Source organism: Acinonyx jubatus, chromosome B1 (genome assembly GCF_027475565.1).
Source record: "Acinonyx jubatus isolate Ajub_Pintada_27869175 chromosome B1, VMU_Ajub_asm_v1.0, whole genome shotgun sequence".
NCBI lineage: Eukaryota > Metazoa > Chordata > Mammalia > Carnivora > Felidae > Acinonyx > Acinonyx jubatus.
This window is the reverse complement of record NC_069382.1, coordinates 31,817,255-31,831,080: the sequence shown is the minus strand read 5'-3', so window position 1 is coordinate 31,831,080 and position 13,826 is coordinate 31,817,255. Positions and strand designations below refer to the sequence as shown.

Below are 13,826 nucleotides of genomic sequence, written 5' to 3'. Positions count from 1 at the left end.
GGTGCTTTGGATTTTGGATTCCTCTCTTTGTTCTTCACTTGGCGTTGTGGGTACTACTGGTCAAATAGCTAATGCTCTTTCTGAGGTTATCTTGCCTATCTTTCAAATAGGATGAAAAGTATCTTGGTAGGGTTTTTTGTTTTTTTGTTTTTTGTTTTTTTACATTTATTTTTTTTAAATTAATTTATTTATTATTATTTTTTTCAACATTTATTTATTTTTGGGACAGAGAGAGACAGAGCATGAACGGGGGAGGGGCAGAAAGAGAGGGAGACACAGAATCGGAAGCAGGCTCCAGGCTCCGAGCCATCAGCCCAGAGCCCGACGCGGGGCTCGAACTCACGGACCGCGAGATCGTGACCTGGCTGAAGTCGGACGCTTAACCGGCTGCGCCACCCAGGCGCCCCTACATTTATTTATTTTTGAGACACAGAGTGAGACAAAGTGAGAGTGGGGGAGGGGCAGAGAGCGAGGGAGACACAGGATCGGAAGCAGGCTCCAGGCTCTGAGCTGTCAGCACAGAGCCCGATGCGGCGCTCGAACCCGCAGACCGTGAGATCATTCATGACTTGAGCCGAATTCGGACGCTCAACCGACCGAGCCACCCAGGCGCCTCTTGGTAGTTTTTAATATCATAAAACCCCTAAGTGTATTCATCAACAGAGGCTGAAAAATTGTAGAAGTCTTACTTTTCCTTCCTTCAAGGCAGCAAAGAACTCTACTAAGGTACTCTGTATAATAGATGAAACAACAAATGTTGGTAATAAGGGGGGGGGGAGGACACTGGCAGAGAAGAAGAACCAGTCTCCTACCCAAAGAGGTATGGCCAAGGGCAGGGAGGGTTTCCTGTCAGAATTCCATCCGCGCCCCACCCCACCTCCCCCCATAGAGCCTCCTCTTTCCCACTTTTTTTCCCAAGCAGTGAGGGACTTTTCATTAAGTCGGCCGAATAGTTCAGATTCACTTTGTTCCTTCTTGAAACCTCTGGTATCAGTTTTAACTTCTCCTCTGTGTATGATGGCATTTCTCATTCACTTAACTTGGGTTATGTGTCAGGAGTTCTGCTGAGCAGAGTTAGGCGAGAATTAGGAACTCCGGAAACATGCCGTAGAAATCCTATAGCTCCTGTGACGTATAGAGGATTAGTCCCTTTGGCCTCTTAGAAGATTTGGGAGAGGAACACGGCCAGGGCTCTGCCTTACAGAAGTGCTCAGGGGTAGACAAAACAGTTTAGACATAAGGTACCCTCAGGGATCAGATGTTGGCCGGTCCTTAGAAAGAGAGGGTCAGTATTGTTTGTTTTGATGAAGCGTGGTTGGCTAGAGAATATAGATAGGATTTCAACTTGGACGAGTGGCCAGACTCAACAGAGTGAAGTGCAGAGCCGGGACATATGGGAAAGAATTAAGCCAGAAAAAAAGGCAGAACTGCAGAGACAGTGAAAAGCTTCACGGTGGCAAAGGCCCCGAGGGGAGAAGGAGGGAGGAACAGGCAGAGCACAGGGGGTTTTTGGGGCGGTGAAACCAGGGTATATGATACCGTGATGGCTCCGTAGATGCGTGTCAAAACCCACAGAAGGTACTACACAGAGTAAACCCTAAATGTTAACTGTGGGCTTTAGTTAATATACTGTATTCATATGGGATCATTAATTATACCGAGCATACCACAATAATACAGGATGCTAGGGGCGCCTGGGTGGCTCAGTAGGTTGGGCGTCCGACTTCAGCTCAGGTCATGATCTCGCGGTCCGTGAGTTCGAGCCCCGCATCAGGCTCTGTGCTGACAGCTCAGAGCCTGGAGCCTGTTTCCGATTCTGTGTCTCCCTCTCTCTCTCTGGCCCTCCCCCGTTCATGCTGTGTCTCTCTCTGTCTCAAAAATAAATAAACGTTGGGGCGCTTGGGTGGCGCAGTCGGTTGAGCGTCCGACTTCAGCCAGGTCACGATCTCGTGGTCCGTGAGTTCGAGCCCCACGTCGGGCTCTGGGCTGATGGCTCGGAGCCTGGAGCCTGTTTCCGATTCTGTGTCTCCCTCTCTCTCTGCCCCTCCCCCGTTCATGCTCTGTCTCTCTCTGTCCCAAAAATAAATAAAAAACGTTGAAAAAAAATAAAAAATAAAAAATAAAAAATAAATAAACGTTAAAAAAATTAAAAAAAAATACAGGATGCTAGTAGGGGAAGTCGGGGGAGCATTGAAAGGGGATGGGGGAACTGTCTGTAGTTTGTACTTAATTTTTCAGTGACCCTAAAACCGCTTGGGAAAGCAAAGTCTTTTTATTGAGAAAAAGAAACAGCAAGCAAGCCAGAAAACATTCCTAGCTTCAGAGAAGATAGGACAGTATTACATCAGTGGCACGATCCTTCTTAGGGAAAGAAGTAAATGCAGTCAACGGCCAGAACAAGGTTAAAATGGTACAGCAGTTATGGAAGATGATTTAGAAAGTGGATCAAAGATCGGAAATGTGTTCAGACCCTTTGACCCAACCATCTCACCCCTAGAAATTAAACCTAAAGAAACAATGAAAGATACGCACAAAGATTCACGTGTGAAGATGTCTTCCTGATATTCCTAAGAGGGGAAAGGTGGAAACAATCCACGTGTCTAGTAAATGGGGGCATTATCATGTAATTAAATAAAATATGGGCAGCCGCCAAGTGTATTTCCAAATGTAATCAAAGGCGTGGGAAAATTTTAACAGCATGAGGGGTATAATCCTAGTTTTGTTCAGATCCACGTTGACTCTTTGGGGCCAGTTGCCTGGAGGCACGTCCCAGCTCTGACACTAGCTGTTTCATCTCAGGCAAGTCACGTGATCTCTTTGTGACTTGGTTTCCTCATCTTTACAATGGGAGCAAGACTGGGGTGCCCGGGTGGCTCAGTGGGTCAAGCGCCTGACTCTCGATCTCGGCTCAGGTCATGATCTAACAATTCATGGGTCCAAACTCCGTGTCGGGGTCTGCTCTGACAGCACAGAGCCTGCTGGAGATTCTCTGTCTCCCTCTCTGCCCCTCCCCTGCTCACTCTGTCTCTTTCTCTCTCTCTCTCTCAAAATAAATAAATACACTTAAATGGGGTAAGCGATGAACCACAGGAATCTACCCCCAAAACCATACTTTACACACTGTTAGCCAATTTGACAATAAATTATATTTAAAAACATGGGAGTGAGACTAGTATATATTTCAAAGAATGAAGTAAATTAAAGTCAGTAAAAGCAAGATAAGTGTCTAACCCACTAGACACTTGGGACGGTTCTTATTTTCTGTATTGTTTCTGTCACTTTCCAAACTTTTAACTATGACATGTTAAAATGTTACTTGTTGAAAGTATGGTAGCAGACACGAGGCATTAATGCACTTTAGGACTATTCAGGGATAATCAAGAGAGATAGCATTTACCTGGTAGATGATGCCCTCCAGAGATTAGACTTCAAATAAAGCAAGGGATAAAAGTAGGTAAAATTAACTTCGAACAAATAGCAAAGGGAATTTCCATCAGAGATAACCGGATTGTTCAATTGCTCATTATCTCCAGTCAAAAATATAGAAGCTTACTGACAGCCGTACTCAAACACTTGATCTGCTGATACCTACGCTGCTTATCTTGTAGATGTTCTAAACCCGTGCTGTCCCACTGTGGCGGCCGCAAGACATGCAGAGCTTGTGAAATTCAGTTAGTGTCAGAGGAAGGTATGAATTCAGTTCCTCGGTTTCCGCCAGTCCCCTTTCTGATGTCCTGTTGGATTCGTGCTGCTGGGGGCTTTTGTGTGGGGCGGCAGATACACAGATTCTCCGTCAGCCAAGAAAGTTCCATCAAATGGAATTGCCCTCTGTTTTGTTGTCTTCCCCATTCTTAGAGTTTAGGTCTCAAAAAAAAAACCCATCTTAACATACTGAAAAAAAAACCAAACCCCAAAACCTAAAGTCTTATATAAAATCCCATCCCAAAGAAGGTTTAAAGAGGCAAATTCATCAGAACCAGGGAGGAGTGATGTGCTGTCATCGTGACCATGGAGGGAGAGGACAGATGTGGGAGAAGTTAAGAGGACAGCAGGACATCCTGAGCGTCAGAGGAAACGGGGTATTCCAAGGGACAAATAATAATAAGGATCGTGGGCTGCTTATGTATTTGCCTTCTTCTAATTTGATGGAAATCATAAGGAACCAATTCAATGAATTCTGAGAAAGAAAAAGCTGTAAAACAGTACAAAACCATCAACTCTAAGAGGGCATTTACTGATAAAGAGGGTAGTGTTCTTTCACATAGAGACCATGACCAAGGGCATTTCTCCTTAGCCTTATGAGGACTGTTCAGACTCAAAAGGTTAAAAGCCACTGGCGTTTGTTACAAACAGAGCTTTTAAACTCTTCATGTATTCGTTTTTTCAAAACCAGATCAGGCTCTATTTATATGGGATCATTTGTTGCCTGCCGGGTCCTTATGGAGGGTGACAGTAGATTTGTGTCTCCAAAAAAGGGAGAGGGGAGTTCAAGTCCCTGCAGGTGGGGCCCTGGGCTGGGCGATTCCTGGTTATTTCTTTTACCCTCCAACACACTAGCACATGAAGACATCAGTGTTGCTATTATTATCCTGTTTACTGCTCAGAAAATTGAATTAAAAGTGCTAAAATATTTTGCCTAAGTTCATGTCTGAAAATAGATATTTGTAACTCCAAAACTTACGGTTTTTCTTTATTTTTCTTTCCTTTTTTAAGTGTTAAGGCGTCTAATCCTTTCCCTAAAATGGTCACTAGCCTTAATTTGGGGATTGTCATTCAGAGTATCCTGAATTCTCAAATACTTTGGGGGAGGGACATAGATTGAGGGGACTTTGGATAACATTTGGATGGTCATTCCTGATGATCCTGAAATTCCATTCTAGTTTTATTCCCTAGAGAAGCTGCTGTACCTGGATACCAGAAGATGCGTGAGAATGTTCACGGCAGAGAATTGTTTGTGATTAATAGAAAAACTGCAAACAGGGGCGCCTGGGTGGCTCGGGCGGTTTAGCATCCAACTCTTGATTTCGGCTTAGGTCATGATCTCGCAGTTCGTGAGTTTGAGCCCCACATTGGGCTCCTTGCTGACAGCGTAGAACCTGCTTGGGATTTCTCTCCCCCCCTCCCTCTCCCTCTCCCTCTCCCTCTCCCTCTCCCTCTCCCTCTCCCTCTCCCTCTCCCTCTCCCTCTCCCTCTCCCTCTCCCTCTCCCTCTCCCTCTCCCTCTCTCAAAATAAAACTTTAAAAATTGTTAAAAAAAAAAACGCAGACAGCTCTAATGTTTATCAACAGTGGAATGGACACACACATTGTGGTACGTCTGCACAATAGGAGAGATACTGTGCAGCAATTGACATGAATTAACTAGAGGTATATGCCTCGACCCAAGTGAATCTCAGGAGTGCAGGAAGTCTAGGGAGTTTCACTCTAAAACTGCTGCCCATCTTCTAGCCCAAGGACCTTATGATTCACCAGACGCCAAGTATATTCCTAACATGGGCAGTGATGTGGCACGGAAATATTTCTAGGGTGTAAACCTGAGGGCTGATCGAAGGGTTGTCTGCAGATGTTTAAAGCTGCTGGGTGACTCTTGACGCCAATGAAATACCTAAAATCCTTGCCCTCAGGCGGCATCTGGTGGGATGAAGTAACAAATGGAGCGGTACCCTTGACTGGCCTCTGGTGGAAATAGGAGACGGGACGATGGAAATAGACAGTGCCTAGTGGATAAGCCCAGCACAGCGTCTATTACTAAATGCTAACTGAACAAGTGAATACATTTAAGAATTGTGTTGAGCACACTACCAGCTTCCTCAGGGCTACCAGTTCCCTTTCCATCCACCCATTTATTCTTTCCTCCAACATGTGTTGAACACCTACTAGGCGCCTAGCGATATGAGGGTGTGCGACAATGAATGCACTATGGTTCCTGCCCTCAAGTGGCTCACTTCTATGGGAAGAGCCAAAGAAGTACCAAGTGTGTCTTTATTATTGGTTATAAGTGTGTGTGTGTGTGTGTGTGTGTGTGTGTGTGTGCGCGCGCGCGCGCGCATATGCAGAAAGGAGCGCAAATAGCACAGAATGATTGGCTAAGTCTTCCCAGAGGGAATAAAGTTTGAGGTGGATCTTAAATGGTGGGGGCGGTGGAGTGACAGGAAGGCCCAGGTGGGGCCTTACCACCTGCTGTGAGTGGTTTTGGGACTTTATTCTGTTGACATTGGGGAGTCTTTAGGCGCTGGATTTTGGAGGTTTCCCAGGGACTAAACAATACACAAGCTAAGAAAACAAACACTCATGGAAGCACCTGGGTGGCTGAGTCGGTTGAGCGTCCTACTCTTGATTTTCCCATCAGGTCCTGATCTCATGGTCATGGGATCGAGCCCTGAGTCGGGCTCCATGCTGAGCAGGGAGGCTGCTTGAGATTCTCTCTCCCTGTGCCCCTCTCCCCAGCTCACTCACTCTCTTTCTGTAATAAATAAAATGAAAAAAAGAATAAAAAAACACTCATGAAGGAGATTGGCTATTCTAATGAAGAGTATGTGTTTTCAACAACTTCTATGTAATTATACAAGTCCGTGGATTAAACAGAATGTATTGCTACTTAGGTAATGCTCTGTAAATTAGAAGAGTAACTTGATAAACTAAACAAAATGATAAAAGGGTAACGGCCCAGATGCCTGTTCTATTTCTGTCACACTTTTGTTAACTCAACGTTAATTAAAGCTATAAATGGCTTAAAGATCCGTAATTCCGCACTTCAAGTCCAAATACACTTCAAGATTTCTGTCCCAGTCTTACCCGAAGGACTATGCAAGTCTGTTCCGCCTTCCTTTGAAATGCCAACCTATCTCATCTGTTCCTTTGAAGAACTCTGGGAAGGCAGTATGGTAGAGCAGCAAGGTCAAGGTTTTTTGGAATCAGATAAATCTATAATTAAATTCCATTTATAGTACTTCCCGAGTCAAAGGTAGGGAGTTTACTTAAGAGTATTGTTTTTCAAGTTTTCATCTGTATGACTATGATGCCATTATTTCAGAAATGTGAATGCCATTCAGGAATTCAGTTTTATGTTCTTTCTATATTATTGGTTAATTTTTTTCTCTGATGAACGAAAGACTATACGGTTTTTCTGATCTAGATAGGAGACAATAAAATTTTTGAAGAATACGTAAGGAATTAGTCACTATCAAGAGCAGTTATCTTTTCTAGAGAGTTCTGGAGTTGTATCTTGAAATAGTGTGGGTTGCTTCTTGTAATCAGTGTCTGATTTTATGGTTGGTGTTCGTTCTTCCCAGTTGACCTGTTGGGCTTGTTAAATTGGCGTTCGAACTCCCAGAACATTAAACACAACTTGAAGAAGTTAATGGAGGTGGATGGCAGTGAGATTGTTAAGGTATGTTCATGCTTAGAAACACAGTCACTGTATCCCTAGTTCAACATTTCACATTAAATCAGTGATTAGAAGTATACGACTTGTGGGGCACCTGGGGGACACTTGATTTTGGCTTAGGCCATGATTCTAGGGTTGTGGGATCAAGTTCTACATCGGGCTCTGAGCTGACAGCTCGAAGCCTGCTTGGGACTCTCTGTCTCTCTCTTTCTCTCCCTCCCTCTGCTCTTCTCCCTCACGTGTATGCAGGCACTCTCTCCAGAAAAAAAAAAAAAAAAAAAAAAAAAATATATATATATATATATAAATATAATATTAACATTGTTATTAATAATGTGTTGGTAATATATAATAATACTGTTATATATAATAATATAGTATTTTATGTACTGATATATATATTTATACATATCATATGTATATGTAAACTTTTTATCTACATCAGGAAGTAGAAGTGCCGATTTTTAAGAAATGCTATTTTTAAGCCTTTCCTATTGAAACCCAATTTTCCCTGAATTTCTGCAGTATAGAACTGAACGTAAAGTATGACATAGCCTTTTTTTTTATTTTCAGTTTTTGCAAGATACGCTAGATGCACTTTTTAACATAATGATGGAAATGTCGGACAATGAAACCTACGACTTCCTTGTGTTTGATGCACTGGTAAGCAGTTTTATTCTTGCAACTGGGTGGTTTCCAGTATCTCACTATCATAAATGGCTGCAACGAATATTCTCCTGCATAAATACTTGTATACATCTCTCTGATTGTTTCTTTAGCCTAGCCTAAATTCCTAGAATTTAAATTAGAAACAGCTTACTTTAAAATTGCCAGGGCGCCTGGGTGGCTCAGTCGGTTGAGCGTCTGACTTCGGCTCAGGTCATGATCTCGCAGTTCGTGAGTTCGAGCCCCGCGTCGGGCTCTGTGCTGACAGCTCAGAGCCTGGAGCCTGCTTCCGATTCTGTGTCTCCCTCTCTCTCTCTGCCCCTTCCCCGCTCATGCTCTGTCTGTCTCTGTCTCTCAAAAATGAATAAAGTTAAAAAAATTTTTTTTTAATTGCCTAATTATAGGGGTGCCAGGATGGCTCGGTTGGGTTGACTGTCTGATCCAGCTCAGGTCATGTTCTCACAGTTCATGAGTTTGAGCCCTGTATTGGGCTCTCTGCTGTCAGTGTGGAGCCTGCTTTAGATCCTCTATCTCCTCTCTCTCTTCCCCTCCCCTGCTCGATCTCTCTCTCAAAAACAAAGGCACCTTTGGGGTGCCTGGGTGGCTCAGTGAGTTAAGCCCTGATTTTTGACTCAGGTCATAGTCTTGTGGTTCATGGGTTCGAGCCCTGCATCGGGCTCTGTGCTGACAGCTCAGAACCTGGAGCCTGCTTCGGATTCTGTGTCTCCCTCTCTCTACCCCTCCCTCCCTCCGTCTCACTCTCTCTCTATCTGTCTCTCAAGAAATAAATAAACATTAAAACAAATTTTTTTTAATTACCTAATTATAAGCCAGGAGATACCAGGATGATCGTGGCCGTGTTGTGTGTTTGCACAAGGGAGACTGAATTCTTACATCAGAAATGAATATCAGTCTCATTATGCACAACACATAGCACAGCAGACAATTAAATAGGCCACACCAAGTACTTAAACATACAGCGCATTCCAAACCCTGAGATCTAGACAATGAGAGTTGATGTTAAAATCTTGGAAGGGCGCAAATCGTACTGGAGTGGAGGAAGCAGTCCCATCCAAACCAAGCATTGTTTTCTCATTGTTGAGGTGAAAATTCTATGTAGATTTATACCTGGATGTGGCAGCAAAGGAATAATAGGTATTGCACTAGCTTGGAGAAATTGATAAGTTCCAGAAATGATCAGGGTGTTAAAGATGTAAGATCTTAAAGAGAATAAAAGCTACAGCGAAGTTCACACCTGGCCAGATTTATGGGAAAGAATGGTTGTGGGTTCTAGGGGACGAGGTCTAAGGTTCTCCTGGGACAGAGCAGCTGGCAGCGGTTATATGCAGGCATCCCCCGTGGTTTGCATTCTTCTGTGTTCGGTAGGTGCAGTGTGGTTATTTGTAGATTACATGCCTGATAGCGATAACCGTGACAGAAGAAGGGGAAATTGAGAGGCACCTCTGATGAAGTTCAGTTATTGAGGGCACTCGTGCTGCACTCAGGACAACTAGGTCATGGAATATTTCAGTAGCTGTATCCTTGGGTTAGAGTTTATTTTTCCCACAGGATTCCCCTTTCTGCATCTTCTGACTCTCCCATTTTTTTTCCCCCAACTCATGTTGCTTGCGCACTGGCCTTTCTTTAAGACAGTGAGCTCTCTGAGGCCAGGGACGCTGGCTCTTATTAGGTTCCTCAGAGCATTTAGCTCAGTGCCTGACACGTGATCGTTTCTCTATTGACGTTAAATCAAAAGAAACTCCAAGACTTCACTTCAGCTTTGGAAGAGTAGAGTGGGAACGCTACAAAAATGGTCAAGAAAGAAAAGAAGGCACCAGGATGTTAACAACCAGCTTATTGACAGAATGCCTGGGGCCATACAGCGCTGCTATTCATATTTTTTGCCTTTGGCAGGTATTTATTATTTCACTGATTGGAGACATCAAGTTCCAGCATTTTAATCCTGTCCTTGAAACCTACATTTACAAGCACTTCAGTGCCACTTTGGCATACGTGTAAGTATTCAGGGGAAATACCTGACTATTCAGTTGGAACCACCTGGATTATTGGGTTTGCACTCTTAGGGCTGGGTTGTTAAGGAATGAGAGGGATAGAAGCTAAGTAAATGTGCCCCTAAGTGCAGAACCTTGTTCTAAACTTGCAGGTGGAAAGAGGAAACCATCTAAGTATTCCAACCCTGGTAAAGGTATTAAATTCAGTCCCTGCCTTCTGGCAAGTTCCAGAAGAGATAAGGCTATGTTTCTTGAAGAATCCAGAACATATGTAGGTGAGGAGTTGAAGCCACTGGGAACACAGTCAAGAACAGAGATCATACTCAGGATCTTAGGAGAGTTGGGTAGCATGGGGTTTAGCATGAAACCCCAAGGGGATCAAACAGTGGATTAAGCAAGACTAAGTCTGGGAGAACTGAGGATGATGCCCTCACCCCTACATCACAAGTGCTTTGTAGATTTCATTACTTACAGGATATGAGAAGATACCATTTTTCTTTTATACAAAGGAAAATGGTGTCTGCCTTTCCCATAATGCAGCCTCCTTTCTGTCTTTGGTTTTTGGCCTCTTGACTAAGGAAAGCAACTGCCATTCAGCTCACCATGGCATTGTATGTGGCCTTCACCCCCACCCCCTCACATTCCAGTTATCGTGCCAGGAGATGTGATAAAGAGTGACAGGCATGTCACTAAGATCGTCAGAGATCTCTCTGACAGTGGCTTCTGCCAGGTCATGCCAACTACTGTTGCCGATCTATCGGTCTGACTGCTGACCTGATTCGCCAGGTCGGATCATAGATCCCTTATGTCCTTTCTGAGCTAAACAAGAAGGTTCTTGGTTTTATTGGCACGGAGGTCCAGAAATGTTATAAAACATAAATGACAGAAAAGAGGTGTTATGTGGCACATTCACCAACCAACACAACGGACATCGTGCCCACTGGATGGGGAAAAGCCCCAGATGGGCTCATGATTGGTTTCTTTCCTTCCATCCGGTAGCCTCCCTTTCCAAGCGGGTAGTACCTGCAAGGGAGGAAATCCTACCGCTGGATCTTCATTATACAGAGCCAAATGCAGCACTCCTGGATGTAGTAATCTGGGTTTGATTTACAAGGCTTCGTCAGCTCTGCATGTGTGCTGTGGATTTTTCCTAGTACTACAAAAACCCAGAGATTTACAGAGGGGCCAAAATATCCATGTCCTCAAACGTGGGAGTTAGAAAAAGATGTAAGAAAATGCCTCGCCTCGGACAAAGAGCAGTCTGACATCTGAGCTTGGTTCTGTCTGTTGGGATGCTCAGAAACCATGGGTATTCTCGTCAAACTGAGCCCGAGTCCGATTGAGCTTCTCCCGCAGTCACTGGAGTGTTGCTCTGGCCCCATTTTGGGGATCCCAAAGAGTTGAGGCACACTGGAGAGAATCAGACTTCTTGCAGGGTGACTACGTTAGGCAGATAGTCCTTTCCTTACAGGAATGACTGAAGATGTCTATAGGGCACCCTGGAGATTAAAATACCTTCATGATTTCAAATGCCTTCACTTTCATTTCTTGATCCTGTTAAAAAATCCTACAAAGCGAAAGAAACCATCCCCTATTTCTTTTTTCTTTTTTTAATTTTTTTTTCAACGTTTATTTATTTTTGGGACAGAGAGAGACAGAGCATGAACGGGGGAGGGGCAGAGAGAGAGGGAGACACAGAATCGGAAACAGGCTCCAGGCTCTGAGCCATCAGCCCAGAGCCCGACGCGGGGCTCGAACTCACGGACCACGAGATCGTGACCTGGCTGAAGTCGGACGCTTAACCGACTGCGCCACCCAGGCTCCCCACCATCCCCTATTTCTATGCATAAGGGAAGCTCCAAACCCAGCAGCGGTGAGGAAACAAAGCTGCAGATGAATTTTATTTCCCTGCTCAGGGCCTTTTCTAGAAGAGATAATAGTAGCTGTGACCTCTGCTTCCACAGTATGCCAGGTTCCCTTCCTAGATAGCATCCCCCAAACCTGAGTACCACTTGGCCCCATTGACATTTTTTTCTTTCTCACCTTTTTAAGGAAACTCTCCAAGGTACTGAACTTCTATGTGGCTAATGCAGAGGACGCCAGCAAGACAGAATTGCTTTTTGCTGCTTTGAAAGCCCTAAAGTACTTGTTTAGGTTCATCATCCAATCAAGAGTACTCTACTTGAGGTAATGGTAGCTGTAATAAGATGTGCATGCTGTCTATTGTCTCTTCATGGACTTGTCCTTAATTCTCACGCTCATGTTCAGCTCTGCGAGTCATGGTTGGCTCGTGGAATTGCCAAATTTCAGAACTTCAAGGCTGAAGATGGAGGTGGACCCTGAAACCCCTAGAGAAGGCCTGCGCCAAGTCCTTCCCAGTCAGAATTTCTAGGGCAGTAATGACAACAGGACTTGGGGATGCGGGTGACTACAGTGTGCAGCTTGGTGAAAACCTTGGTTGGCGATGACAGCTCTAGGAAACAAGGTTCCTGTGGCAAGACTACCTTTAGCACAGTAAAGGACTTCGTGATGATACCGGGTGTACAAATCTAGGATCGTGAGCTCTTGTTGGTGGTGGATGGTGAACGATGGCAGATGTCTGGGGGAGATGTTGCCTCAGGTGTGTGTTTCTTTACTGACGTCATGCTTAGCTAGGTGATGAAACTAAGCCACAGAGATAGGATAATTCACACCTTGAATTTCTAGAATAACAGCTCCGTCAAAAATAGCCAAGACAAAGAATGAGAAAATAACTTCTCTGGGAATGCCCACAGCCCCGTGCCATTTCTGCCTTTCAGTAATTGCAGGATTTCCAAACTGTTAAAATATATTGTTAAGACAGGTTTGGAAACTGGACAGATAGCATGCTAAAATGTTATTTGGAAGAACACTGTAGGTAAGAGGGTTCCAAGTCTAGATTTGAGCATTTTTGTTGTTTTTAACATGATATGTTTAAAAAATCATAAAACTAAAGGCAAACAATTACCATTTAAAAAGCTTGTGACATACTGTATAGGTCAAAACGTTTAATTAGCTTTACTAGTGAAAGGCTCTTATCAGTCAACAAAAGAATGATCAACACCCTTGAATAATAGAAAACAAAAACAGATAATTTACAAGAGGCAAATTCAAATGGTAAATTAAATTTCTTAAAAAATAGTCACAATAGCAAAATGCTATCTATACACACACACTATTCTTATCTATACAATTGATAAAGATTAAAAATCTTTATCCTTTGATGAAGTTGGACAAAAACCGGTCCTGCATTTTAATGCTGATGGGAATGTAAATTTATTAAGGGCAGAAATGTGGCACCATGAATGAAAAGCAAAAACAAAACAAAAACCACAAAAAGCAAAAGAAAATACCACGTTGGTTACTAATAGCCCATCTAAGAATTTATCTGATGGAAAGAAATCCATCAGGTGGTGAACAAAGATGAATGATAAAATATGTATATTCAGCCCTTTAAAAAAATGTTAATGAGGAAAGATAACGGTGTTCTTAAATAATAAAACTAAGGCATAAGACATAAGTGCAATATGATCCCATTTCAAAGATACAATAGGTTCGGAAACTGAAATTTTAATAGGAATAAAATTGTAGGTAAGAGGGTTTTAAGCAGGCTGTTTTTATTCTCTCTGCCTTTTTAAAGTTTCTGCAGTGGTTTTGTACATTTTTATACTTTTTAAAAACGCTTAATGACTTAAAAGTTCAGCTGGGTGAGAGACAGTTCCTCCTTCCCTAGCAGAAGAGAGC

General features: G+C 43.4%; 1 protein-coding gene across 4 annotated transcripts in view; it reads left to right on the top strand.

The window, feature by feature from the left end:
* Positions 1-13,826, top strand: part of DOCK5 (dedicator of cytokinesis 5) — a 218,508-nt gene that overhangs the window by 129,296 nt on the left and 75,386 nt on the right. For all 4 annotated transcript variants that reach the window (XM_027077373.2, XM_053216412.1, XM_053216411.1 and 1 more), the window contains 4 exons: positions 7,292-7,389; positions 7,960-8,049; positions 9,967-10,067; positions 12,117-12,251. In XM_027077373.2, coding sequence (XP_026933174.1) covers positions 7,292-7,389; positions 7,960-8,049; positions 9,967-10,067; positions 12,117-12,251 — 424 coding nt within the window. The remainder of the gene's footprint in view (positions 1-7,291; positions 7,390-7,959; positions 8,050-9,966; positions 10,068-12,116; positions 12,252-13,826) is intronic.